This window comes from Cucurbita moschata, unplaced genomic scaffold (genome assembly GCF_002738365.1).
Source record: "Cucurbita moschata cultivar Rifu unplaced genomic scaffold, Cmos_1.0 Cmo_Scf00062, whole genome shotgun sequence".
Lineage (NCBI taxonomy): Eukaryota > Viridiplantae > Streptophyta > Magnoliopsida > Cucurbitales > Cucurbitaceae > Cucurbita > Cucurbita moschata.
In genome coordinates this window covers 1,067,869-1,095,147 of record NW_019268578.1, presented here as the reverse complement: position 1 = coordinate 1,095,147, position 27,279 = coordinate 1,067,869, and the positions used below count along the sequence as shown (strand labels likewise).

The 27,279-nt window shown below is 37.7% G+C and overlaps 3 protein-coding genes, 2 long non-coding RNA genes and 1 pseudogene across 9 annotated transcripts in view; 2 read left to right on the top strand and 4 right to left on the bottom strand.

The window, feature by feature from the left end:
* LOC111437048 overlaps window positions 1–5,474 on the top strand; it is a 6,484-nt gene extending 1,010 nt beyond the window's left edge. Inside the window, exons 2-4 of one of the 3 annotated variants that reach the window (XR_002709380.1) lie at window positions 162–445; window positions 535–615; window positions 4,978–5,474. This is a non-coding gene — a long non-coding RNA (uncharacterized LOC111437048). Of the gene's footprint in view, window positions 1–161; window positions 446–534; window positions 616–4,749 lie in introns of all 3 variants that reach the window. The other 2 variants (XR_002709379.1, XR_002709378.1) reach the window with 2 other exon arrangements.
* A 1,009-nt stretch (window positions 5,475–6,483) lies between these two features.
* On the top strand, window positions 6,484–7,743 carry LOC111437047 (auxin-responsive protein SAUR71-like). Its single transcript, XM_023074876.1, has one exon. It carries the CDS (start codon window positions 6,647–6,649, stop codon window positions 7,028–7,030), a length of 384 nt encoding a protein of 127 aa, XP_022930644.1. The 5' UTR covers window positions 6,484–6,646; the 3' UTR covers window positions 7,031–7,743.
* Window positions 7,744–9,447: 1,704 nt separating this feature from the next.
* On the bottom strand, window positions 9,448–11,718 carry LOC111437045 (annotated as a pseudogene).
* A 6,202-nt stretch (window positions 11,719–17,920) lies between these two features.
* On the bottom strand, window positions 17,921–18,780 carry LOC111437049. Of its 2 annotated transcripts, none has more exons than XR_002709382.1 (3): window positions 18,566–18,780; window positions 18,365–18,467; window positions 17,921–17,999 (listed from the first exon to the last, which is right to left on the bottom strand). It is a non-coding gene; the product is annotated as an uncharacterized LOC111437049 (long non-coding RNA). The 2 variants fall into 2 exon arrangements; XR_002709381.1 differs by lacking the exon at window positions 17,921–17,999 and adding an exon at window positions 18,056–18,137.
* A 2,866-nt stretch (window positions 18,781–21,646) lies between these two features.
* Window positions 21,647–22,969, bottom strand: LOC111437042. Of its 2 annotated transcripts, XM_023074873.1 has the most exons (3): window positions 22,681–22,969; window positions 21,800–22,299; window positions 21,647–21,754 (listed from the first exon to the last, which is right to left on the bottom strand). In XM_023074873.1, exons 1-2 carry the CDS (start codon window positions 22,873–22,875, stop codon window positions 21,808–21,810), a joined length of 687 nt encoding a protein of 228 aa, XP_022930641.1. In that variant the 5' UTR covers window positions 22,876–22,969; the 3' UTR covers window positions 21,647–21,754; window positions 21,800–21,807. The 2 variants fall into 2 exon arrangements, with proteins under 2 accessions (XP_022930641.1, XP_022930640.1); XM_023074872.1 differs by having other exon boundaries at window positions 21,658–22,299.
* A 3,224-nt stretch (window positions 22,970–26,193) lies between these two features.
* Window positions 26,194–27,279, bottom strand: LOC111437043. Its single transcript, XM_023074874.1, has one exon. The coding sequence runs from the start codon at window positions 26,989–26,991 to the stop codon at window positions 26,377–26,379; it is 615 nt and encodes a 204-aa protein (XP_022930642.1). The 5' UTR covers window positions 26,992–27,279; the 3' UTR covers window positions 26,194–26,376.

The following is a 27,279-nucleotide window of genomic DNA, read 5'->3' as shown; positions in this document are numbered from 1 at the left end:
CCCCCCCCCCCTTACTGTCTCTGCCATGTGAATTTATTTCATTTTGGAAAATGCAGGCACATTGGCACAATTTTGCCAATGCTTATGTTTTCGAATGGATCTATTATTCATACTCAACTTATGACTTACTTAAATTTTCCTGATCCCCCGTGTTATTCCAGTGTCCAAGTTGATCCAAAGAAGTGGGGTCTTTCAGGCAGCTTTCGTTATGCTTTGATTTCTTTTCTTGGTGGAGCATCATTTCTTCTCTTCCAGGACATAGATATTAGGCCGAACCTGTTGGCACTGCTGGGGCTGCCATTTTTGGACTCTATCCTCCTTGGTAGTACTTGTCTCGCTCAAATATCAAGCTATTGGCCACCATATAAGCGGTTGAGTCCTTGTACATGAAGCTGGACGTGGCTGATTGATATGCTCTACTAATATTGAATCATGTAGAACTCTGGTAATTTCTACCAATTATTCATATGCTATTTACTTGGAAAAGTAGTTCATGCATTTATGTTGATAAAAGTTCCTTGTACTCTACTGCAGCTTACCTCGTGGGTAGCCCAATTTGTGGAGTGATTTTGGATGCAATTGTTTTGCTATGGAAGTGGGGATATACAAGGGCAGGTAAGCAATCCTTTCATATGCATTTCAAACCATGGTCTGAATGTTAGGAATGCAAACAAAGTCTCATATTGGCTACAAAAGGGAGTGATCTAGATATATAAGTCAGAACAAGTATCTCCATAATCTATTTGGACAGAACAAAAAAACAAAATCATGAAGACTTGTCTAAAGTGGACGATATCAGATAGATGGAGGTTTTGTTGTCCTTAGCTATTGAAATGATGGTGGTAACTGAAAATATTTTGCATATGAGATATTCATGTGGGTTCTACATCAAGCAGATAGCTTTGTAGGTAAGGGATAGGAATACGATTAAGATAAACTCAATAATAGATCAGAGCAGGGTGGAAAATATGCTAAAAAATATAAAATCGATTAGAGAGTATAGTTAGACTTCCAATAGTTTGCGGCTGATGAACAACTTATCTCATAATTTGGATGGCTAAATGTAAAGTTGTAGCACCCGAGCTTAATAGGTACAAACGCTCCATTGCTTCCCTCCTTAAGATTAAAAAAAGAAATTATGAGATTTTATTGTAGGCCAAGGAGACCGAAACTCAAGTCGTTGAAGAAGGGAAAACATGCTCAGGATAGTTGTGGAGAAAGAAGAAAAAAAAAACGGTCAAAGTCAACCTAGGGACAAGATGGTCATTTTGCCCCCTACTACCTGAGGGTTCTTGACATGGAATCAGCCCAAGGAAAAGCTCTAATATCAAATGATATGGAATCAGCCCAAGGGCTCTAATACCAATGGTATGAAATCATTACAAAGAGAGTAAGATTCAGATTAGCTTATTGATCGAATATCTCAGCAAGAACACTTGTTCAAGATTCAAATCACTTTACAAGCAAGATCGATCATGTCTGGCTTGAATGATTTTTGTTGATTAGATATTTTAAGGTAAGAACACTTTTTTGAAATTCGAATCACCCCACAAGCAAGAAACAACCAACTAGATCACTCCCTTTACCTAAACTAGGTAGAATTGCAAATAAACTTAACCATCGGCTCAAGAAAGCACAAAAGTTTCTTTTATTATATTTTCCAAGTCTATCTTACAAAAATAAGATATGACATTATATATAGCTTCAAAATGAAATCTCTATGACCATAATTACCTATACTTTATGGCTGTAATTAGCCACTATGTAAATAAGCCTTAAAATGCATGAATTGAAATATCTTTCGATAATTTCAACCTCTTTTTCACATATTCATGGAAGTATATTGTAGGATTGATGTCTCTTGAGATAAAACGAAAAATAAAAAGGAAAAAGAGAAGGAGGCTAGGGTTTTAGAAGGGAGAAGAAAGAGGAAGCCAAAAACCACCCCAAATCGGAGTTCGGCCCAAGCCAAGAAAACTCCAAATAGGGACTCCTCTCGGTGCTAGAAGAGAGATTTGGGTGGTGGAGTCACTCTTTCCCATCAAGAAAACCAAAAACTCCTCAAGGTACGGTTATGACCTTTTCGTTATGGTTATTGGAAGAATTTCTTGAGAAATAGGCCTTGAATATGTGAAGCGATAACTAAAAGAGGATCCGCATAGGTTTCTTAGAAAATCGGACGGAAGTCAGATTGCAATCGGAGTTGGGGCGATTCAGTCAAGAAAATATAAAAATGAGTTTTTCATCACTTTGAACGTCTTTCATCGTGAGATTAAGTAAAAATTCTAAGAAAAATACATCGACGTAAGTGGACTAAAACTCTACTACTTTGGTGAAGAAACCAAGTGGATCCGAGTTGTTTTGCATTAAATTACACCTGGAAAATCGTAACACACGGAGAGAGAAGAGAACCGCCACTCGTCGCCCAACGCATGGAGGAGCGCAGTGGAGCCTGTGGGTGTCATGTGGCAGAAGACGGCTAGAGAAACACGTCCAGCCCGCTAGTCAACACGCGTCAGACGCATGGATCCAGGTCAGCCTGTTTCGACCCAAAGAACCACACGTGACCCGACGCCATGCAATCTAAATGCGAACGACCCCCACCACATCCAACCCGATCGTTCCTGACCTGTGACTGCACAAAGCTTCGGCTTAGCGACCTCCAGAGCACGTGGCCGACGCGTGCAGCGTGCATGAGTTCTCCAAATTCCTCGGTTTGCTAGTTTTTCGCTCGATACTGACTTTGTTCTTATGTGAATTAGGACCCCATCAAAAAAATTTCATAACTTTGGAACCTTCTTCGGTAAGAAGATCAAGCTCAGAAAGACATGTAACTATTTAAATTTTTCACGAGCAGTACTTGTAGGATTTGCTTGGATAAGCATGCATGCTATTAAACTATTGATGGACCACGACTCTCGTGGCTTTGCTTTGGGCATCCCCAAAAGGCCTCGTACCAATGGAGATAGTATTCCTCACTTATAAACCCATGATCTCTTCTACTAAATTAACCAATGTGGGACTCACTCTCAATAATCCTTTGAGCATGCGTGTTGATATGGTTAGGAATCACGACTCTCCACAGTGGTATGATATTGTTAGGAACATGACTTTGCTTTGTGCTTCCCTCAAAATGCCTCATACCAATGGAGATACCTCTCACTTATAAACCCATGATCTTCCACTACATTAACCAATGTGGGACTCACTCTCAATAATCCTCAACAATCCTCCCTTCGAACAAAGTACACTATAAGTCTCCCTTTAATCGAGGCTCTCACAATTCTTTGTTCAATATTTGAGAATTCTATTGACATGGTTAAGTTTAGGGTTGAGCATAAGCTCTCGTGGCTTTGCTTTGGGCATCCCCAAAAGGCCTCGTACCAATGGAGATAGTATTCCTCATTTATAAACTCATGATCTTCAACTAAATTAACCAATGTGGGACTCACTCTCAATAATCCTTAACAGATATTGCACGAACGGTTGCATGTTAACTCTAGTGTGTAATTGCCTGTATTTTCTTTCCTGTTGAGGTTAGGTTGAGAATAGGAAGAAACAACGAGCCTAGAGTAGGGCACTAAAGACTAATCAGGCTAGACAAAGATCTATAACAGGATGCCTCCATGAGACGGTGCAATTAGGATCACAAAAGGTGGCCAGTGGGCCCGTGCCCCAGTATTTCAGACCACGATAGCTTTGAGAGGTCTTGAGCGAGAACCCTGGAGAGGAGTGAATTCGTGTCTAAGCCATCAAGACCCGCCCTAGAAAACCTAGTAGGACACCACATTGACCATGGACGATCGAGGTAGCTCGTCGGGCTTGAGCAGTGTGAACAGTGTCACCAGAACCTCCACTTCCTTCTCTACTCCAATACCGTAGCGTCGAGGCTCTATTCTGATACCGGAATCGTCGAGCTAGGCTTAGCCGGATAGGGTAGTGTGATTCGTGCCTCGACCTAGTGGAGATAGCTAGGGTCTCCTGAACAGGACCTCTGGGCCGTATACCCATCCCTGAGCGGGGAGCGTGGAACCACATGGGTTGACCCAATAGCTGACCGGCACATAGGGGATCGCAATCTCCCGATTTTAGTGGTGGTATGGTTCCGTGGGAGGGTTGTCAGCTAACCTCCACGGATGATGTTTAGAGAGTTTTACAAATTCAGATCCAGCCATACTAACCTCAGCTTTACTTGTGAGGTCGTGCCTCCACTGATCATTCACTGCATAAGTAAGGCAAGCCACGTAAGTTATAGAAAAGAAGGATTGGAAAACTGGTCAAACCCCTAAGGGTGCGCTTTAGTTTAGAAACCGACTTGGATAGGCAAGAACCCAACTGTTCAAAAAGCATTGGAGCTTAGACCATACTTCCTAGAGCCCAAAATAAAGCCCGTGAATACAGGTTAAGGGTGCACAAAGAACCTATAAATAGGTTGCTTACATTTCGGGAGTTGTGAAGCCACAGAGGAGTGACCCTTTAGGAGTCTGTACAGTCATGCATAGTTACATCATACGTTTTGTACCCCATAACCTTCTCTTAAGAAATGTATATGGGGTATGAACATTTGTTTTGATTGAAACTCTTTCTTCTTAATTGCTAAATATTTTCCGTAAAATCTTCTTGCTTATCTCTTTTCTATGTGCTTTCATCGTAGTCTGTTGGTGCCACCGTTGATTCCGAGTCTTGAATTTTGGGGTGTGACAGAAGTGTTTGTTTCTGTACTACTGAGTGTTTTTACTTTGAATTTAGTTGGCAGGAAATTTGTGTTTTGGAATGAAAAAATGGGAAGCAACCCTGTGGAAGGACGTTTGGATGGTAGTTTGTTTGTGAGGTGATGACGTTAATTAGTTCCCTCCTTTGGAGAAGGATGCAAACAGTTCTCCAGTATTTTTGCTATTATGGAACTATAACTCTGAATAATAGCTGAAGTAGTGACATTTACATAATAACTAGCATGACTGCGTTCAGGTAATGCAGGGTAGTTTTTGCGGGCATTCCAGCTGAAGCTCTTGTTTGCGGGCAACACATGAAAAAAGTGTAACCTTTTTTCTGATACCTTGATTACAGTTTTTTATGTGTTGAACTCCTGGGGGAATCGGGAGAGAAGAAGCGAATTATACAAGGTAGAATCAGATTCCCAGCAAGCAAACAAGCCGGGCTCCACCCATCTCAGATTATTAAAGGTAGAATCAGTTTGGTTTCATCTTAGTCGTCCTTGAAGTTGGTCTTTTTAAGTCCCAACACTCCGTCCACGCCACTCAACAGCATCTCCAGTTCTTGATTCTCAATAATAATAATAATAAACCATAAACGGTCACTTTCAAGGACCAGAAAGAGAGGGTAAAGAAAAGGAAGAAGGGACTTAGGTAGGCTGCCCTGGGCATGTGGATTTCCTGGTCATCATTTTGTGCCTCTGCTGTGTAATGCCACTACCGAAAAGCCCTATGTTCATTTACGAATCACCTTATACTTTATGCTTTGCCTTTTTTTTTTTTTTAGCACTCAATTCCGTACCACTCTCACGAACCCAAACTTTATTTATTTTTTTATTTTTTATTTTTTACTTTTTGGGATAACAGTCATTGTTGCCCACGTCCGAAAGCACAAGGCTTTTGGAATAATTGAATGCCCATTTTGATTTCTTCTCCTTTGGTAAAACCGAATTATTATTATCTTTTTCTAATTAAAAAGAAAAGGCAGACTTTTCCTTAGCTTGGATGGCCACTACAGAATCATCCATTTTTTCTGCCTTGTCCTTTTGATTTCTTCGTCTTCCCTCATTATTTATTTATTTTTCTTTCTTTTTGCCCTTTTTAGGTAAATAATATTACCATCTTTTTCCCACTCAAATTCAAACTACAAATTTAATGAACTGCTCTTATCCACAAATTTATCTTCCAAACTATCTAACATCCGTCTACTGCCTCGTTGGCAAGCATACCCTTAATAATTCTAGTTTCTTTAAATACTAATTATAAATTAACCTTGAGTTGTGTTCATACAATTGTTAGTCATTAGTTGTTTCCTTCATCCAACAAAAATGTATTTCAATTTGGACCTAATTTATATAGCTTTTGTCTTCTTTTTTTTTTCCTTTCTAATTGTCTTTATTGCTCTAAAAATTTCACATGTACCTCAAATGTATCAACTCTATTATTAAAATCCAAAAACGATGTATAATTAAAAATGTATGTATATTATTTATAGAAAAAAAGAGTGATTGCTAGTTTTTCACATAGTTTATTCCATGTCTAAAATTAATTTCTTTTTCTATAAGAACTCAATTAAATAAATTATTACATGAAATAATAATAATAATAATAATAATAATAATTAATAATGAGAGGAGGGAAGGTGGCGTGAGTGATTGTACCAGCCAAGTACTCTTACCTGTACCTCCCCCACCATCCATCTCTCTCTTCTCCTCACCTTCTTTTTCCTTTTTCAATTTTAATATTATGCCTCCCAATCTCCAATCTCCAAGCTCACACCTCCTCCTCACTTCTATATATATTATTCCATTCTTCCCTCAATCTTCAACCTCTCTTTCATCTTCTTCAAATCAAACTCACTAATTCCCTCAAATTCATTCATATTCAAATCTCAATTTCCCTTTTCTCTCTGTTTCTATTCTTCATCAATCATCATGAAGCAGTTGATTCGCCGACTTTCTCGCGTTGCCGATTCCTCTCAGTACTGTCTTCTCCGCTCCGGCTCTCCCTCCTCCGCCTCCACCAACCTCCGCCGATCCTGTATTCTCCGTTCCACCACCGTGCCGCAAGGCCACGTTCCCGTTTACGTTGGCAAAGAGATGGAACGGTTCGTCGTGAGCGCTCAACTCCTAAACCACCCTGTTTTCGTCGAGCTCCTCGATAAATCCGCCCAAGAGTACGGTTACGAACAGAAAGGCGTTCTACATATTCCCTGTCATGTTCTTCTCTTTGAGCGCGTTCTCGAGGCTCTCAGCGTCGGTGATTACGATTCTCGCCGTCTTCAAGATCTTCTTTCAAATCTCTCTATCGAGTCATAGTCGCCCGAGACGGACGGACCTTTTTCCTCTTTTTTTTAGAGAGATTGTTCTTCATTTTTCTGTATATACTTTTCTGATTTTTATTTCTCATAGATCACTAGTATATCAAAGAGAGTGATTCAGGACAACAATTCTTAGCTTCTTTTTCTGGTTCCGATGTAAATCCACAAGGATATTACTACATTCTCCTGTTACGGACACAGCTTCTTCACCCGAATTTCGTGACCAATCAGTGAACTTCGTTTTTTATATTTCTTACATCGCCCTTCTCTTCTCAATCCTAACGCTGTTGAACTGGACTGGGGATCTTGACCATTTTTCATCCCTAAACTCCAAGATTTCGGGTGGATGTTGTAGTTTGGTGGTGATCAAAACTAACGAAGAGGAAACCTAAATTGCAATTCTCATTAGATTTTTAGTTTTTATTGCCTTCTGGATTCGCCAAAATCGAGGACATCGAAGGATCTTATTCAACAATTTGTGGCAAAAAAAGAAGCAAACAAAAGGAAAGGAAGCAGAGGCGAAGTAATATTCGCTAAAATTAAGAGAGAGATCCAGTCTCCGGCAATGAGCCGGCGAATGGGGGATTGTTCAAGAAAAATCTGCGATTGGGGCTAGAAGTTACCTGATAAATTAGTAATCAATATTCTTGTAGATATCGTGCTTGAGAATTGAAATTTACCCAACTAAAATGACATCCTTCCTTAAAAATATCCTTTCCGTGTCATCAGAATCTACAAGAATATTGTGTTTCTAACATTCTAATTTCATTAATTTCCTGACAATAAGCGATCATGGTGATAAGATAATAGGTTTTGAGATTGTTGTGACATCAATCCATTAAAAATCTTGGGGCTTACAATTATTGGTCGAGTTAGTTGAAATATTATAAAATGTGTGGTGGGAGGGAAGGAGGATCGTCCTTTTCAATTTGTGTTTCAGTGCTGGTTTGATCGCCCATCACTCTTTTAATTTTGCAAAACAAAACAAAAAGATTATGTATCTTCTTAATTCTAATTATTCATTTATGGAACTCTTCGCCCACTCTCTAAACTTTACCCATAATTAATGCAATTTGCATTTATCCACCAACCAAGATGCCCAACTATCCAAGTTTAGTTAACCCACTTCAGTTTGGTTCGGTTGGACCATTTAGTTCGACCATTTTTATTTGTTCCAACTTCTTAGGGCAATATGCTTCCATACCCCTGCTGCTATTTAAGCTATAATTTTATTATAAAAACTGAACAATGATGTACTAACTTAAAAATTATGGAGATTTTATTATCAATCTCACATAATTTAATCATTCAAAGTCCCAAGTTATTCCCGATCAACACCAATTGTTTGCAACCATAAGATGATCAAAGAGCCACCCAAATAGCTTTCGTTATTGACATTTTATTTTATTTTAGTGAAGAAAGTTGTAATGGGTCAAACTATACCAAGTGTTTAATATATGATATGATGAATAAATGGTCATCAAAATTATATTATAAGTCATGGATTCACACGTACACACACATTTGAAAAGAATAATGACGACTTGTAACGCATATGAGTCAAATTAAAGAAATAAAAACCCATATATTCTCTGCATTCACACACATAATCTTGTACACTTGTATTACAATATAGGATGGATTAAAGAACAAGCAAAAGAGTGAGAGAGTTGGAGAAAATGAATAATTGGATGAGGAGTCACATCGATTGTAACAAAAATAATGTAGAAGAGAGGAGAGGGCATTATTGGATTGGGGCACAAATAATGTAAACGTGCTTAGCTTCCAAACAAGTCACCTTAACAAGCAAAGGGAATTGATAGAGAGAAAATGTTTGGAAGCCACCAAAGTGATTATAAATATAATATGTTGAATAATTATGAGGGGAAAAAACTGCCAATAAAATCACGGATACTTATTTATTATAGTTTCAAAATGAAATCCCTTGATTTGCGCTGTTGTCTCACATGGCGGGTGTACTGTACAATTTGAAATTTATTTTTGATTAATCTTTGAAATTTAAAAATTACTGGTTGGTTCACGTATCATCTAGATCCAAGAAACGAGTATATTTGTCTCCCTCAATTTCGTGAAGGCCAAGGAATTTATGGCGAGGAAAATGGTATCGTTCAACAGCGAAACGATCTTCCAAGATCCGAGAGAACAGGCAAATACTACACAGAAACCCCATGTGGATTCTGTAGAGACTCACATGTCTTACATTTATTTTCTTCCATATATTTAAACCACAAATTTATGGCTTTTCTAGGGAAGAAAGTTAGCTCAACATTATTCAAAAAAATTAAAGTCGGGAATTGATTGACATGCCGTTGCTGTTGCTGTTGGTTGGACGATCTATTTAATGAGTTGTGTGTATGCTTGAAGACAATCATTAGGTGAAGACTCGGTGCCATAAGACAAAATTAGGACGACTTTTATCTCGGTTGGTTGTCATCTACACGGTCTCAATCAATAATATCTATCAACTTCTATTTTGATCCAATGGATGAAGCATGAACTACAAATACAAATAGATATCTATCTGCTGAAAATTCTTCTTTACCTGCTCAAGCTCAAGTTCCAAAGACTGCTTCTTGCGTATGCGTTTTAACTGAAGTCATGTTGCTGCGAATAGCAATTGAACCCAAATTTAGAACTTTCACAAATATCAAAAAATTTGGAGGGTCTGCAACAATTAATCAAATATTAATTCCTGGACTTTTTAGATTTTTTTTTATTTATTTTACCTTTTGTATTCTTCGTATAGCTGCAAAGACGAAGTGGCATGCTCCAATTTAGTCCTCAATCTTTCATTGTCCTTGATGTCCCGGAGAAGAGAGAATCTTGTATCAAGTTTTTCCTTCACTTCATTCTCGTCAATGGCGCTGCACATGTTAACTTTCCTGACGTTAAATTGTGGGATAAAAGACTCCTGTTCCAATGACAAGTCTCTGCGTGCCTGTTGGGGAGAAACAGTGGAGATGGATATACTTGATTTTGAGTACTTTCATGCTTGATATGCTAGCAGCCATAGTTGAGACATCTGGATGATAATGCTTCCCACAGAAGATTAAGTTCCCAAAGGACAGAAGCAAGGGAGTCACTCAATTTTGGATCAGAGGCATATTGCTGATATTTCTGCATATCAAGTAGATGTTTACGGGGACCAGGGCTGTAAATAGTCCATACATAACATGTTCTTGGTCAAACAACAGTACGAATCATGATAGCATTTTTCATAACTAAAAGGATTTCAGAAGCTTCTGATACCTGCCAACGACTCTGCGGATCCAAAACATAATGAGGAAGTAGCCAAATGCTTAATAAATGCAGCTGCCTTTTGCATGTCATGCCGTCTATCATCGCACAACATTATCTTCAAAGCTTTCACTAGTACTTCACCATGATCTCTGCGTGAAACTTGAATGTTACCTGTCACCCATTTGAAAAATAATAGAAATGATAAAAGGAAAAAGATAGCAGACAAGTAGAAATTGTAGGTATTGGCCCACCCTTGGTGATAAATTATCAGGATATACATGTAACAGGAATTCAAATTGCTTCATAGTAAGGACCCCAAAGCACCATCAGTGACTTTTCAAAAAGATTAGATTATCATATAACTTGTTGTAATGAAGAGCATAAATATTAAAACAAATGCTTGGAACAAGCATTAACGAGGCTTGGTTTTAGAGGAAACAGTAATTGGTACTCTGTTTCAGAGTTCCACACTAATCTCCCAGACCTGTACTCAAGTACAATATTGTATAGCTGAACAAAAAAAGTCTTGTAGATCAACATTCAAAGCATCCAGGATTTCCCTCATTACTTAAATGCCACAATGCAACACTGAAAACGCTCAGAGACGGTCAAACATTGCGACTGTTCCTCAGAAGAATTATCACCACCGGAAGCAAGCCTTTTAGATAATTCATAAGATCACCCATGAAAACTATATAGATGAGATGCGAGAATTTCTAATTCATTCAAAACCTAATCGGGTATATGCATGATGTGTGTATTTTCATGCTTTGTATTTTCTTTTACTTGAACTTGAGACCTATGTACTGCTGTGCACTGTTAGGTCACGTCCTAGTCAACTGAGCTAAGACTTGGCTTCTCCACAATATATCACCGTAGATGAACTTGGCTGGTGAGGAAATCTTGACAAAGAAAAATTGCCCAAGGAATTGTTGGAAGAAGAAAAATAGAAAAGGGCCGAATAAAATAAGATGAAGAATACGGAAGCTTTGGGATTTGACTGAAAAACACGGTTATTTGTTTCTCAGACTTATTTAAATAACTATTCTACTATAAAAATGGCCCAAATGGCCAATTAAATCTGGGTCACTCTGACATGTCACTCCCCTAACATGTAATCGTGTATGTCAAATGGTCAGCTAACTAATTTGTGTATGTCTATAACTAAAAATATGGCAATGTAGTCGTCTATGTCAAATGGTGAAAAGAAAAGATTCAACTAACTAATTTGAGTAAAAACGTGAAAAAACTAAATAAGTAAAACACAAATATATGCAACACAAATGTGCAAGCTTGACATGTAACTTACCTAGACATTAACGACTGCATTGTATAGCTTAAGATCCGGAAATATGTTTCACATACAGAAGAAAGTGTATCTGACTGTATCTCTCTTTGCTTCGTTACATCTGGAAGACAAAAGAAAAAAATAATAATAGACAATGTCAGAATTTAGTGCAACTTATTTTAGTTTGAATTAGTTATGGAATATATGATATTCGTAATCTTGAAGAATATATTAGAAGTTGAATTTGAATAGTAGTATATTTTATTTTATTAGGATTTAGTTAGTTTATATTTTCTTTCTATATATGATTTAGTATCTTGTATCCTATTTAAAGGTTGTGAATATCAATGAAGATTGAACATTCGATTCCAATTCTTTTTCTTATTTTTAAATCTGTATTCTTTCGTTGAGTAATAATAATATTTTCATATCTACTCACACTTTTGAGTGGAAGATATTGCGTCCGTTGGTATCAGAGCCAAGTTGGTACGGTTTGATATTATTACTCAACGAGATGAATAGTGAGAGTGCTTCTAAGGGTATAGCTATGGAAAAGCTGGTTGGCAATAACTATAGTTATTGGAAGTTATGCATGAAGCTTATCTTCAAGGACAAGATTTGTGGGATTTAATTGAAAGTGATGACACAGAAATTCCAGCCGATACTCCACATAATGCAAAATTACGCCAACAATGGAAGATCAAATGTGGAAAAGCCTTGTTTACCTTGCGGACTTTGATTAGCAAGGAGTATATTGATCATGTTCGTGATTTAAAGTCACCAAAGCAAGTATGAGATACACTTCAAAAGTTGTTCACTAAGAAAAATACCGCTCAACTGCAATTTCTAGAGAATGAACTAGCTATGGTAACTTAAGGTAATTTTTCTGTTGAAGAATATTTTTTTAAAGTGAAAAATCTGTGTTCTGAAATTTCAGAATTAGATGCTGAGGAGTCAGTGAGTGATGCTCGATTACGGCGTTATCTTATTCGTGGATTACGGAAAGAGTTTATGCCCTTTGTTTCCTCAATACAAGGGTGGGCAAATCAACCTACGGTAATTGAATTGGAGAATCTTCTTTCCAATCAGGAAGCCTTGATTAAGCAAATGACTAGCAGCACGAGTTTTCCCCAAAGTTAAAAGGTGTGTTGTATGTCAAAGATCAAAGGAGACCGAATTTTCACTCAAGGCCTTCATCTAGCAATGAGAATCAATTCAGAAGTGAGGAGTCGTCAAAGAAGCCGTTTAAAGCTTGTTACAAGTGTGGAAAACCAGGCCATTTTAAACGAGATTGTCAGGCAAAAGTGATGTGTGATCGTTGCGGAAAGCCAGGCCATATTAAGCCAAATTGTCGAGTCAAAATCCAGGAATCAGAAGCAAATGTTGTACATGAAAGTAAAAATTTTTCAGATCCAATTTGGGAATACTGCTTAACCATTGAGGTTCTTGATCAACCAACAAACATGACTTCAGTCGTATATCAAGATGATGTCTCTACAGGTGATCAAAATTCTAATTCCACCACTTGCGCTTATGAATTTGATTCTCTCCAAATTTTGCCTCTGGACTCTCTCTTTTTCTCCGATGCCAATTCGGTCGCCCCTGATGACCCTTCTGATTATTCCACGGCCTTGGATTTGGGATTCGACGAAAATGAAGTTGTCGAGCTAACGTTTGACGATCTTGACGGTCTTTACCTCCCCTCTGAGGCTGACGATCTCCTCATCTTGGAGAATTTGGATCAAACTACCAATTCGCAGGATTTGGCTACTAATGCTCTACCCCAGCCTGACCCAGAAATAGCTACACTACTTGATGATGATGATTTATCACAATTTGGTTTTGATGTTGAGGACTTGAAGGAGGATTTCGTAGTTCAGGCAAATTTATGTGAAGAAGGGGAGGATGATTCAACGGATAATAAGTTTAGTGTGGCTAAGGATTCTGAGAAGGCGACAGGAAGCCAGAATATTGTTAATAACAAATCTTTTGGCGATGACATTTTTTAGGATGCAGACGTTGACCATGTGAAAGATGATGTTGAAAAGCCACGAACTCGGCGGCTTTTGGATGATCGATTTGACACCCTCTTAAGTCAGAACTATGCATCTAGTGACAATGGTGACGATGCTTGTGATGAGCATGATGGTTGGGTAGCTGACGAAGATGAGTCCCTTCGCTCAGAAGCTTAAGCATGCCCTTGGTGATCATAGTAAGGATGACTTGGACCTTGACCAAGGATGTAAAGCTCCTGCAGGTATATTGAGTGGTAAAAAAGGATCAGAAGATCAAGAGCTTTTGCCGTCTGCCAGAGATGTAATTCACCAGTGTATGGAGTATGAGTCTGCACAAGTTGAGATGAATTATTACTCTTTGTCATTAGAATTGGAGCAATCAAAGGCTCAGATTCAATCATTGGAGGGTCATATCAGTAATTTGGATCCTGCCGTTAAGGCCTTGGAAGAGACCATATTCATGAAACCAGATTATGTTGATGCTCACTGTGATTTGGCCTCTACTTGAAGTGTTTCAGAAGGCAATCGACTTGAAGCTTGGCCATGTAGATGCTTTGTATATTTTGCGTGGACTTTACGTGGACTCAAATGGTGAAGGAGCTTTTATAGTTGTGGAAGCCTCAAAGTTTAAGACCATTGGAGAGAAGACTGTTTTGAGACCGAAACTGTCAAATGCTCTCAAAATTAGATCTTTTCAGAAGATTACCAGATTGAATCGCTGTGATGTGGAACTTATTAAGAAGGAAATCATTGAACATGATGTGTCAGTGTCTTATTCAGGTGGTGGCGTGCCTAAGAAGGCCATACGCAAGCCTAGCGGGAATAAATTCTTCCAAGATTATTTTGTTCGAGAAAAAGTGTTAACACAAGATGTTGAATTGCAGGAAATACATACTAATGAGCAAGTTGCAGACATATTTACTAAGACACTCGCCAAAGTGAAGTTTGAAGTTTTTCGTAAAGGCTCTCAGAGTCGTTGAGAAATGGCTTGCACTAAGGGGAGGCTGTCAGAATTTAGTGCAACTTATTTTAGTTTGAATTAGTTATGGAATATATGATATTCGTAATCTTGAAGAATATATTAGAAGTTGAATTTGAATAGTAGTATATTTTATTTTATTAGGATTTAGTTAGTTTATATTTTCTTTCTATATATTATTTAGTATCTTGTATCCTATTTAAAGGTTGTGAATATCAATGAAGATTGAACATTCGATTCCAATTCTTTTTCTTATTTTTAAATCTGTATTCTTTCGTTGAGTAATAATAATATTTTCATATCTACTCACCGGTAGATATTGCGTCAGGCAACGGTTATACCTCTTCACTAAACTTTGTCTTTCTTCATTCCCCTTCAAATGACTTGATTCCTCACGATTCTCCATTTTCTTGTGTTTTTTGCTCCCCTTACGATGCTCATCTTTCTTTTTGTTAGATAAAATAAAAGTTTTTTTTATTTAGTTTTCTCGAAGTTTTTTACTCAAATTAGCTAGTCAAATCTTTTTCTTTTGACCATTTGACATACATGGATTACCATATTTTTTGCTGGCCTCACGGCCATGTCTACAGGAAGTGGCAGATTTAGTTGGCGACCATTTTGAAGATAGAATTGTTATTTAAATAATGAGAAACAAATCAATGTGTTTTTCAGCAAAGTCAAATCCCAAGCTTCGTTCTCTGTTATTTTCTTAAGCTTTTTGTTTTCATTCTTCCAACAAATTTTCTTCGACTGTTTTTCTTCGATTTTCTCGACATCAAGTGGTATCAGCAAGGTTAATCTACCGGTGTATATCATTGTGAAGGAGCCAAGATTATCAAGGCTAAGTTGGTTAGCTCAATTGGTTAGAACGTTGACCTAACAACACATGTCGTGGGGTCCATCCCGGACAGGCTCACGTACTCCTCCACAGTGCCGACACGGGGCAACAAACTATATGATCGAGGCCCGTTCTCCGAGCTCGACTCAAGGATTCGCGGTACGATGTAATTCCCTTTGCTTCGGCGGCACACAGCAAACTGCCTTTACATCTTAGAGTTGGAGATAGAGCAGCTTGGCTAATGAAAAAACTTGTTTGGTATACTAAGGTATTGCCAACTTGATAATCTCAAGAAACTCAACAATAACAACTACAAGAAGTGGGCAACCTGCATGATGTCCTATCTACAAGGATAAGACTTTTGGGAGTTCATTGGTGAAAGTGAAACTATGCCACCAAAGGAGGATCCTAATGGTGCCTGGGCAACGTGCATGATGTCCTATCTACAGGGATAAGACCTTTGGGAGTTCATTGGTGGAAGCGAAACTATGCCGCCAAAGGAGGATCAGAAATAATTAAGTTTTTGTTTGAGATGAGAAGACACAGAAAGAAACCATAACATTCCCCAATTTATCTCCATCGCCAAACTTGAATCACTTTTACCATAGTGGGGAAGGTATTGACGAAGCATTAAGAAGCAATGGAAATAGTAAAAGCTTAATTATTTCTGATAAAGTACAAAGGAGTTTCGCAGTTAACGAACAAAGGAGTTTCGCAGTTAACGAAGCACAAACAAAAACTTTATCTTATTGCCGAATCTAGTAGTGTAGATGATCAAGGCGTTAACTCTAGTTTGGATTCCACGCAGACGGATTTGGAGATTGTCAAAGAGAGTGGACATATTGGAGGAGATGAGACTTCAAGTCATACAGGTAACAAATATCCAAGCAAGCTCCATGAAAAACTTGCTTTTTTTTTTTTTTTTGGAGGGTAAGCAAGAGGCTGATGAGGTCATTCTCACAGGTGATGAGATTCTTGGTAAGTTTGATGAAGCTCCATGAAAAACTTGCTTTTTTTTTTTTGGAGGGTAAGCAAGAGGCTGATGAGGTCATTCTCACAAGTGATGAGATTCTTGGTAAGTTTGATGATCAAGAGAATAATCAAGGAGGCATGATTGGCAAGGAGACGAATGATACTGAAGAATCTCAGACAAGTGGATGGTTTGTGTCAGAGGGAGGAAATAGGATATTTGTAGCTGCAAATTTAGGTGGAAGTGTTGTGATCAACGAGTGGAAGATGCTACACTTTCAGAGATGGGGGAGCAAATATTATAGAAGACGGCCCCTCGAACTAAGTACACCATAGAGCCTCTTCTGAGGCCTCTTTCTCTGGAGTCCTCGAACATCCTCCCTTTAATCGAGGCTCGACTCTTTTGGACCCTCGAACAAAGTACACCCTTTGTTCGACATTTGAGTCACTTTGACTACACCTTCGTGGTTTACAACTTCTTTGTTCGATACTTGAAGGCTTTTGATTTTTTCAAAAGGCATTAAATCAATGATGAGTAAACTTGTGGTTTTCTCTTAATTAGCCCAGGTGGGTTCTCCTCCAAATAATCCTCAACAAACAAAAGCAGTGGAATTCTACATTTTGAAAAAAAGGCAGTGATGTATCTTTGTCTAACAATTACATGGGCAGTAAAAACTTAGCTTCAACGTGTTCTCATCAAGGCAGAAACTTCTACAAGAAAGCATGATTATATGCTACAAAAAAGAGAGAAAAAAAAGAGAGCAAGTATGCGAATTCAAACCTCGATGGAATATGAAGATGCAATTGGCAGTCATGAGATTTTATATGATTAGCAATCAGCCGGACAGAATCCGCCGTCGCTTCACCACCATGCTTCCCTCGTTGATGAATAATGACTTAATAGCATCACAACAAAGTTTTCTGTCAATCCACAGCTATCATTTGAGCATAAAAGTTGAAGCATATTCGAGGGAAAAAGAAAAAATAATAATAACAATGAAAATTAAAATTTATACCACGATCTTCCCCTTAATTAGCCAATGTGAGACTCCCCTCCCAACAATTCCCAACACTTTGAGCATAAGCTCTCATGGCTTTGCTTTGGGCTTTCCCAAAAGGCTTTAGACCAATGGAGAGAGTATTCTTTGATTATAAACCCATGATCATTCCCTAAATTAGCCAATGTGGGACTTTCATCCAATATCCAACACCTCCTCTCGAACAAAGTACGCCTCCCCTTAATCGAGGCTCGACTCCTTTTTCTTTTGGAGTCTTAGTCATATTTTACTATGCCTTCGAGGCGGGAGGCTCAACTCCTTCGAACAAAGTACACCATAGAGCCTCCCTGAGGCCCTTTTATTCAACACTTGAGGATTCTATTGATAAGGGCGTGACTTTGATAACATGTTAGGAATCATTGAGTATGATATTGTCCACTTTGAGCACAAGTTCTTATTGTTTTGCTTTTGGTTTTCCAAAAACCTCATACCAATGGATATAGTATTTCTTACTTATAAATCCATGATTTTTTTCATTAATTAGCTAACGTGGGACTCCTCTCTTAACAATCCTCAACGACGTAAGTTTTTCTAATGACATTAGCTTCTGTAGGTATCCCTGCAAAAGTGTATGCACAAAAATATAAACAGATAGAAAAAGTGAGTTTGATAATACCTAAAAGGAGATCCTCTTAACAAATAAGGCATCTAGATCCCCAGTTATGCATTGCAAAAAACCAAGAAGTTTCAGTCTACACTGTGAAAGCATAAATTATCAATTGTTAGAAACCCAATCCATCAATTGAAAGACTAATAATATCATACTAAGATCTAATCGCATACCAAATAACTTCATCGAAGCAAGGTAGGATTGTGATGGTTTGAACTGATCTTTATTTCAGAAATTGCTTTGCTAAGTAACTTCATTCCATTTCAAGCACCAGAAAACCTCATGGAAAGATAAATAAAAATAGGAGCACAAACCTTATAAGCAATGAGAAGAGTAGACCCGTAGCTCCGCATTTTCTGAACACCCTTGGATACTTCCATTTCTAGCTCCTTTGCTGTTGGAAGCCTAATCCAGTAACTGTATATGCATTCCATAGCAGAGTAATTAACAAATGATGCAACTAAGACAAACGAAACAAAAATAGCTTAAATAAAAACAGAAAAAGATAGAATTACCTTCTGAGACGTCAACTTCTTCCCCTTCGGAGACCTCAACTTCTTCATCGGTGAGCTCTGGTGGAAACTCCGGCGGTAGAATTAGCTTCTGTTTCTCGTTATTACGTATCTACCGCATGGAGAAGACAGAATGAAAGCCTCCTTCGAGTGGTTAAAGATTACAGAGGGAGGGGGCAGCGGCATAGAAGAAAGAAGACGGCGGGCTACTGAGCTGCTGAAACGGAGGAGGAGATGGCGGGAAGAAAAAGAAGGGGCGTGTGGAGTACAGGAATAGTTTGTTTTGTTTTGTATTTTTTTCCCTGACCTCTTATAATTTAGATTAATGTTCAATATTCGGTTGGGTTCAATTTTAAGCATCTTTGAACAATTAATTTAAGAAAAAAATATATCTTCCCATTTTATCACATTTTTTTATAAAAAAAAAAAAAAAAAATCATTTGAAGAAAGTAAAGAAATTTATAATGCAAGACGGAAGTATAAAAAAGCAAAAGAAAGGGTCCAATCATGAATTAATTAATGTTGGGAAAGAAGGTTTGAAGCGATTCTCGTAATTGTCAATTGGGAACATTAAATTCTGGTGCTGTTAATAAATGCTGCGTGTTTATTTAGTTGAACAAACTTCATAAATATGAAAACGACACCAATACTTGATTAAAAAAAAGTTTATGCAAACTATTTTCTTTTTCTTTTTCTTTTTTCAATAAAACCCTAAAAATTGAGGGAGTGGTTGAAGATATAATATTTTCAATTAATAATATGTGACTGAACTACATATTACATGGTATTTGGATATTTTCCCCACTCAAATACAAATGCAAAACACATGTTTCAAACTCTCAAATCTCTAAAATCATTTGTTAGGTACATGCATTTTATATGGGATACCTAATATTTAATAGTGGGTGTCTTGTCTTACTCTTAAACACATCATTTTTATTACACCAATAAATGGACCCTTAAATTAATCTCTCTTTCCATGGTATTTATGAAAAATATTTTCATCCATATATAATATAAACCCATAATCAAGTATTTTTCTAAGAGGGGATATTTAAAATTTAATTAATTGCTAGCTAATTAAGTTCTTAAATAACATAGAATACTATAATTAATTTAAACCTCCCTAATCAAAGCGTGTATATTTCATACTCTATCACTTCCGTTTAATTGTCAATTAAGTATAAATTTTAATACAAGATTGCATAATTTAATGTGAATTAATGTGAGGAAACGATGTTCATTAAGCCACACCCTTCCTTGATTTTTAATTTTTTAAATCCATAACCATACGTGTGTGGCATACTTTAATTAGTTTAACATTACAGATTTTATTTATTTGATTTTAGTATGAGAAATTGAAAAAAATATTAATAGACTTTAATTTTCACATTTTAAAATATTTTATTATTGTTTTTTCAATTGACCAAGTTCAAAACACAGTAGCTACGTTGCAATAATAATATAGTGATGTTTCGACCTAAAAAAATTAAAACTGGCATAGTAATGTGAATGGATTTAGGCATGGAGGCCAGTACCAAATTATTTGATTAAAAATAATATTTTGTGCGAAGTTGTGAGGAAATTAGTATATGATATTGATATTTGTTGTCCCATATAGTTGTGAAATAATTAGAGATATTTGTTGTCCCATATAGTTGTGAAATAATTAGTTGACAAAGTTTAAGATTAATACTTAATTTGTCAAAATAAATAATGGGGGCTAAGACTTAATTGAGTCGAAATAAATTAGTTCCCAATCCTGATGTACTATTATGGATTTTATTTTGAATGGAAAAAGAGATTAAGAAAAGAAAAGGAATACAATGTCTCGTAGTGTAGGGGCGTAGGTGGCAAACCCAAATTAACCCAAAATTTGAAAGTCCTCATTTAATGCCTGTGGGCGATTGAATGGTATTTTACAAAATTAAGGGATCCTTTCACGATTATTTTTATTATTTATTTTCCAATTTTGTTATTATTATTATTATTATTAATTTGGAATATCATGTGATAAATACAATGACAAAAGATATGGGTGGCCTAGGAGAAGGAGTTACAGACTCTTGCCCACCACTTGCCTAACATTTTTCACATTTATTTCAACATTAAATTTTAAAACCCAAACATATGGTTCTTACCTTGTTCCAACTATACCTCATCTTTATTTAAAATATCTCAGAATTATTCCACATTTACAGCATTTTATTTATGTTGTAGGCGTGGGATAAAAGATGGAAAACAAATAGATTATATTATCTATTCATCTTTATTACAGCAATTCAGTAATTTTGCATCTTAATAATAATAATAATAATAACAACAACAATAATAATAATAAAAAAGATGTATTATCCTTTAATTATTGAAATAATCAGGCATTGATTGAATTCATGAAGTTATGGGCATTAATGGGGTGTTGACGTTGATTTCCTTGCCAAGAAAGTTGAAAAAAAAAATGGTTGCGGAATTTAATAGTAATAACTGCGATGCAAGGTTCATAAAAGTCGCACATAGATCATAATAAATCCATAATCCTATGACATTACTTGTGGATTAATTAACAACAAAGTTTTAAGATTGAAATTAGGGCAGGAAAGCCTCAGAGACGAAAGGTGTGATTAATGAAAATTAATTGAGTAGTAATCCAACAATAATACGAATTTAATTTGAAAGAAGAAAAATGAGAGAGAGAGAGAGAGAGAGAGAGAGAGAAAGAGAGCAATAAATGTGGGGTATACAAACGTAGGTGGCAAACTATGACAAAATTAAAAGTGTCCATTAAATATATTAATTTGTTGGGTCTGGAAACGCTATAATTAGCCTCATACAATGCAGCAAGCAACCATTTAAGATTAAACCCACCTTCTCCACCCACTGCCCTTCTCAACGTTTTTACTACGCAACCTCTATAAATGCGCACTTTTTTTTAACCCCAAATATCCCATATTCAACTTTACATTTACATCCAAATAAAATTTATTTATTTACATGTAGAATTTTAGGTTCCAATTGTTTTTAGAATTCAACCCAATTTGAATTACCATTTTCATTTTCTAAACCCCAAAATGGTCAAACAAAACAAAAATTGAAAGAGCCAGACAAACCCAACAAATTGAACAATGGAAGGCATAATATTTTTGGTGTAAATATGTTCATTTTACATGTACCCGCAACAATAGAACCATGCCCCAAAATTTCTTCATTTTATATATTGGTTCATGATGAACGATTCCCGACCATTTTTATATGGATATGTTTAGGTCGATTCGAGGTTTCTTGATGCTCGGCAATGGAACAACAGAATTGCATCGAGGACATCTTGGGTTGTTTTTCGTCACCAATACATAAGATAGACATCCAGGACAACCCACCGCCATCGGCGCCGCCGACTTTCTACTTTCCGCCGCCTCTTCTTCTTGAATTTCCTTCGCCGCCGAGGGGGAGGACGGCGACTTCCAAAGCGTAGACCGTTTTTTAATCAGCTCCTTGTCGGCCCTTTCTAAAGCAGATTTGACCTTATCCAGAGTGCAAACGCTGGCGTAATTGGTCGACGACGTCAAATTCAAATCCAAGCTGGTTTCATTGAAGAGATTTAATGTTCGTTTTGAAGGAGATGGGGGGAAATTCAAGTCCTGGGATTTGGATTCTGTTTGATTCTTCATTTGGCGTTGTTTGGAATCTGAATTCAGAGGAGAATCTGGAGTCTGACTTCTCTGTATGTAAACTTTTCCCGACTGCAAACACGAACAGAGGATTTGTTTTTAACCCAATGATTTCAGAGGAGAGGGGGTGGTAATTGAATAGGGTCAGGGTGGGGATAATTAATCAGGCGAGTACAAACACCAAGAACTCTTTTAAAAAATAAAATAAAGCGCCGCAATGAATGTCATTAAAATCAGAGGAAAAATATAAAAAAAGTTACAGTATTTGCAGAGCATCCAAGAACATAGAGCACACCCACAAGTGCAATAAAATAGTTCCCACCCCATTTTTTTCAGCCCAATTTCTGAATTGAATAAAAGGAATCTTGAATTGGAAGATTTAACGAAGAGTTGCTATAAAATGAAGGAGGCGTTGAGATTTTGGAAGTTAAAAAGGGATGAAATTGAAGAAACCTTCAAGTCGAGGCGCTTTTCCCAGCCGGAGGGAACCTGCAAATCGAGGTCCAGTTCCTGAGAGTCAGCGAGGTTGGAAGATTGACCGAGCAAATCACGAGTAGTGAGAGCCGTTGATTCCTCGAGGGCGGCCCGGTTGTCTTGGTCCTTGTAGCCGGCGAGAACTCGAATAAGACTGCTCACTTGGGCGGCCATATTTGGAGCTTTATAGAGGGAGGCAGAGGGGAAAAGAGAGAGAGGGGATTGGGGGTTTGGATTCACTGTTTGTGATTGTATGGAGAGCGCTACGGGAAATATAAGAGGATATTTATTTATGAACTAAACATTATTGCGATATTAATGGTGGGAGGGAAAATGGAAATTAATTGTTCGAATTTGATTAATGATGGGAAAGTGGAAGAGTTGCGGAACACAATTAATTGGGGCATTCAATGCCAATGACAATTACTACTACTCTTCTCTGCTCATTTAATGCATCATTTTCACCCTTTATTTTACCTAAATTAAATTACAATGTTGTATGCTGGCAAAGGCCCAGATGAGCACACAGCTGATTACCCCCACTCTTCGTCACACAACACGTGGACTGTTGGTTGAGCTTTATTAGAACACCATGCCTTCTACACGCAAAAACTTGACTTCCATATAAAAGTGAATGAATGGTATTGATACAACTTTGTTACATACAACAACTATTTCAGTATCATCAAAACCCTCATTCTCATCTATAATTTGGGAGGCAATGAGAAGCAGGATACAGCTCCAATGCATGCTCACTAAACCCCACTTCAAATCACACCTCTCATAACATTGTTGGTGACTTAGCATGGAAGTGTAGTTTTGTTCTATACGAGACAGTAAGAAGGAAAACCGACCCAAATGCCCAGTACTCACCATCATCGTTGAGCGACCTAACTCGTTCTGACTCCAAAAAGTGAAAGGCTCAAGCTGTACCCCAAGCCCAAGTTTAGTAGGCCTAAAACACTACATTGTTGGGTTGGGCCGAATGAATGGGCTGAGGCTAGCCCGACTTTTAAAACCCTAATTTATATCAAATTCAATAAATTAATGGGTTGGAGGCTGGAGCAGGTTTAAGCACTAAGACTTTATCCATCAGTGGAGCCCGCCTTTGGGTTGGTGGGTGATGACATGGCGGAGCCGATACAACTTTAAAGACGGTGGCGGGTCTTCATAATTCATAGATTTTAACATCGGCAAAGCAAGGTAAGCAATTCATTCATTGGGATGGGAAGTTTGATTATTCTCAATAATCTTCCACATGCTCTTCTTTTTCCACTCTGATGTAGTCGTTTTTCTCGGAATCTCCCAGTAATATCATGGCTATTGAATTTTAGTGTTACCTTGAAAATATCTACTCTCATTTCTGTTGGATGCACTGTGACCACTACAGATTAATCCTCTGATAATCCTTTGAAACTGATGAAGCTTGCAATTCCATATCCATGGCGTCCATGATCTTCCCTTTCATTAGTCAATGCTAATAAACCTTAAGACGTTGAAGCATTGATGTACATGGACCGTTAAAAAAATAGGATGTGAAGTGCAAGAAAAAAATTGTATATATTTTTGCTTGTACGTTTTGCGTCCCCACAAATTTGGTTGATTGTAAGAGTATAAAATCTGGTTGAAAGAAAGGATCAGAGAAGACATATTTGTTTATCATAGCAAACTCATGTTCCTTGTTTTCTTTCATGTTCTTGTTTGAATTTCATTTCATTTATATGATTTTGCAGGCACGTTTATGCACTAGATGCTGCTGGTGTACTCCCACTAGAGCTATGGACATCAACTTCCCTTACCTATCTGTATGTTTTCTTTCTTATACACACACCTCCACATATTTCTTTTACAATATTACATCACAGGTAGAGTGGAGGATTTGATTCTACGACTTTTTCAATGTGGAATGTTTTTACTGGTAGCACACAATTTAATTGAGCTGGATTTGATTCCAACAATTTCTCTGCTTCCTTACCACCAGAGCTTGGAAATCTTTGTACGTTACAGGAACTGTAAGCTTTTCATTCTCTTTTTGGTTTTTTGTTCTTCAAATTCTCATACCTTTCTATAACTATCATGCGCAACTTCTGTTTTCTATTAGGGGTTGCCTTCTCTAGCCTGCAACCTCTAAATCTGAATTTTTGGTATCGCACCTTCTAACAAATAGGATAAACGCCTAAAATGTTGCAGTCATGTGGTTGTCCTCAGTTTTTTTATATTCAGAGTATTGTTGGATTTTCCGTCAAGAATGCATCATTTAGATATAAAGCTCTCTTCTGATCCGATGGACATCGGACAATGAATTCACTCACAGAATGCCTGATTTCATTCGATTTGTGTATTCCTTGACTTATCTTCAATCTTCAATGCACTCTTGATGTGTTGGATGATGCACCGTCCTCCTCGGTTGCATCATGATACTTCTCAATCTTGGCCCAAACATGGTCAGATGGGTGCCACTTGAGGGTCGTCCCTTGTTTGTCTTAACGTGTGGGGGTCACAACCTACTTTCTCTCAGTGAGGTTGTGTCGCTCTTCCCCACTTAACCTAGTCATCGTCCTCAATGACTGTATCGTCGACTGTGACACTTGCGACACGCAAGTAAGGCTGATATCTTTGGATTTGGCATTGTGGCTCATGAAATTGTTAGAGGAAGGCCAAATTCAGATTCAAGCTTAGAGCGAGACAAAGTTTATCTTCTGGAATGGGTAAAAATGCATCGTTTCTCCTACTTTGTTTCATTAGGATCTCTCTTCCCCCTCCCCAAAGGAAAACAAGTATGTTCAGCCTCTTCAAAAAGACGATCACAAGAGTAAAGACTGTTGGACATCAAACCCAATCTAGTGAAATAAAATAAATTAACACACACTAGAAGATTTGCAGCAGAAAAAGGGATTAGAACTTCTTTCTCACTTAGTTAGACGCCACTTAATCTTTATCTTCCGAAGGACCCTCCCCAAGCTTATTGTAATCATATCCTTTTTCAGATTCTTCTCTGATGCTTACACATTTTCAGATTCTTCCTAAGGACCCTCCCGAACCTTATTGGCTTTAACTTCACCTTTGACGTTGGATCAATAGTAATCTAGATTATGCATTTGTTGGGGAGTCCCGAGTATAATCCTTTACATTAAGGAGTTTTACTCAAACATGAGGGGGGCAGAAGCAAACAATAGACAATGATCCATATCTTCCCTAGACGTCAGTGTTAGCCTATGAGCCACCATGTGATTAGAAACTACTTTAGATTGACATTTTACTAAGAAATTCAAATGTTTATGAAATTCATAGTTAAGAAAGGGTGGAAAAATAAACATAAATTTAAAAATTATTATGATACAGGGCTTAAAAATTGGAAGTTTAAGGGGTTGGGGGGTCGGGTATGACCTGACCTCTAAAAACACGAGTCATAGCTACTATTGTAGCTTCAGGAAAGAATTAATCATGGGCGGTCAAAAATAGAGGGGATTCACCAAGTGTTTGAGCAGATCCAGCAAGGATCAACAGAACAAAGAACCATTTTTTAAAATGGTTAGACACTAGTTCCAAATAATTCCACCAAAGCAACAAAATACAAGTGCAGAACAGAGTAATCTGCACTGAAACAAGATCCAAATGTCAGGACCACGACGAAATCCTTGGCATCACATGAATGCTCCATTTCTATGAATCCCTTCACTTGTCACATAGAACAATCCTAATAATCCCAAGAAACATACACGAAACAGAGAAGAAAAACAGAGTCATGAAATCCCTTGAAGACCATTTTCTCACAGCCTTACTTTCGACCCGCAAGCTCTTCGCCCTCCGCAGCGCATCGACCTCCTTCAACAAATCAAATTCAACCCCTTTCCGCTTCAACTCTTCAACACACTTGGACAGCAAATTTCTATCTTCTTTTTCCCTTTCTAACAATTTCTCCAAATGGGCCTCGAGCTCAGTCTTGTATCTGACAGCCCAAATGATGCCCAGAGAGAATAAGAGAGAACAAATGGAGGGAATCCAGGATCTGTTGCAGGCTGCGCCGTTGAAGTCCTTGGTGGAGGCGTTGAAGAGGAGGAGTATAGATGTGGAGTGGAAGACGAAGAAGAAAATGTGAAGCATAGTGATTTCCTTTCGAACAGAATCGATTTGGGTTTCCTTGAGAGAGACTCTGCCGAAGATTAGTTCTTCCTCCTTGAGCCACTGCTTGAGAAGAAGTTTGTGGGTTGGGGTTTTGGCAATTTGGTGAAGAGGGTGTGAAGGTTTTGATTCCATGATTGATAAGGATCTGTTGTTGTTATCGTTCATGGGTGACTCAACAAAAGAGAGATGTGAGGGAGGAAGAAATGCAAAATAGAAAGAAGGAGAAGAAGAAGAAGAAGAAGAAGTGAAGGATGGAGAGGTTGAGAGATTGAGTGAGGAGGAGAATGGAGGTTTTTCAAAGGAGCCTCTCTCTCATTCCTTTTTTCAAATAATTGCAACGGTCGGATCTGGAAAAGCGTTTAAATTGGGTTTTCCCGTAAAAGCCCCCAATATTCTCTCTCATCCAACAATGAATAGGCAACTCCACCGCTCTCCCAACGGGCAACGGGCAAG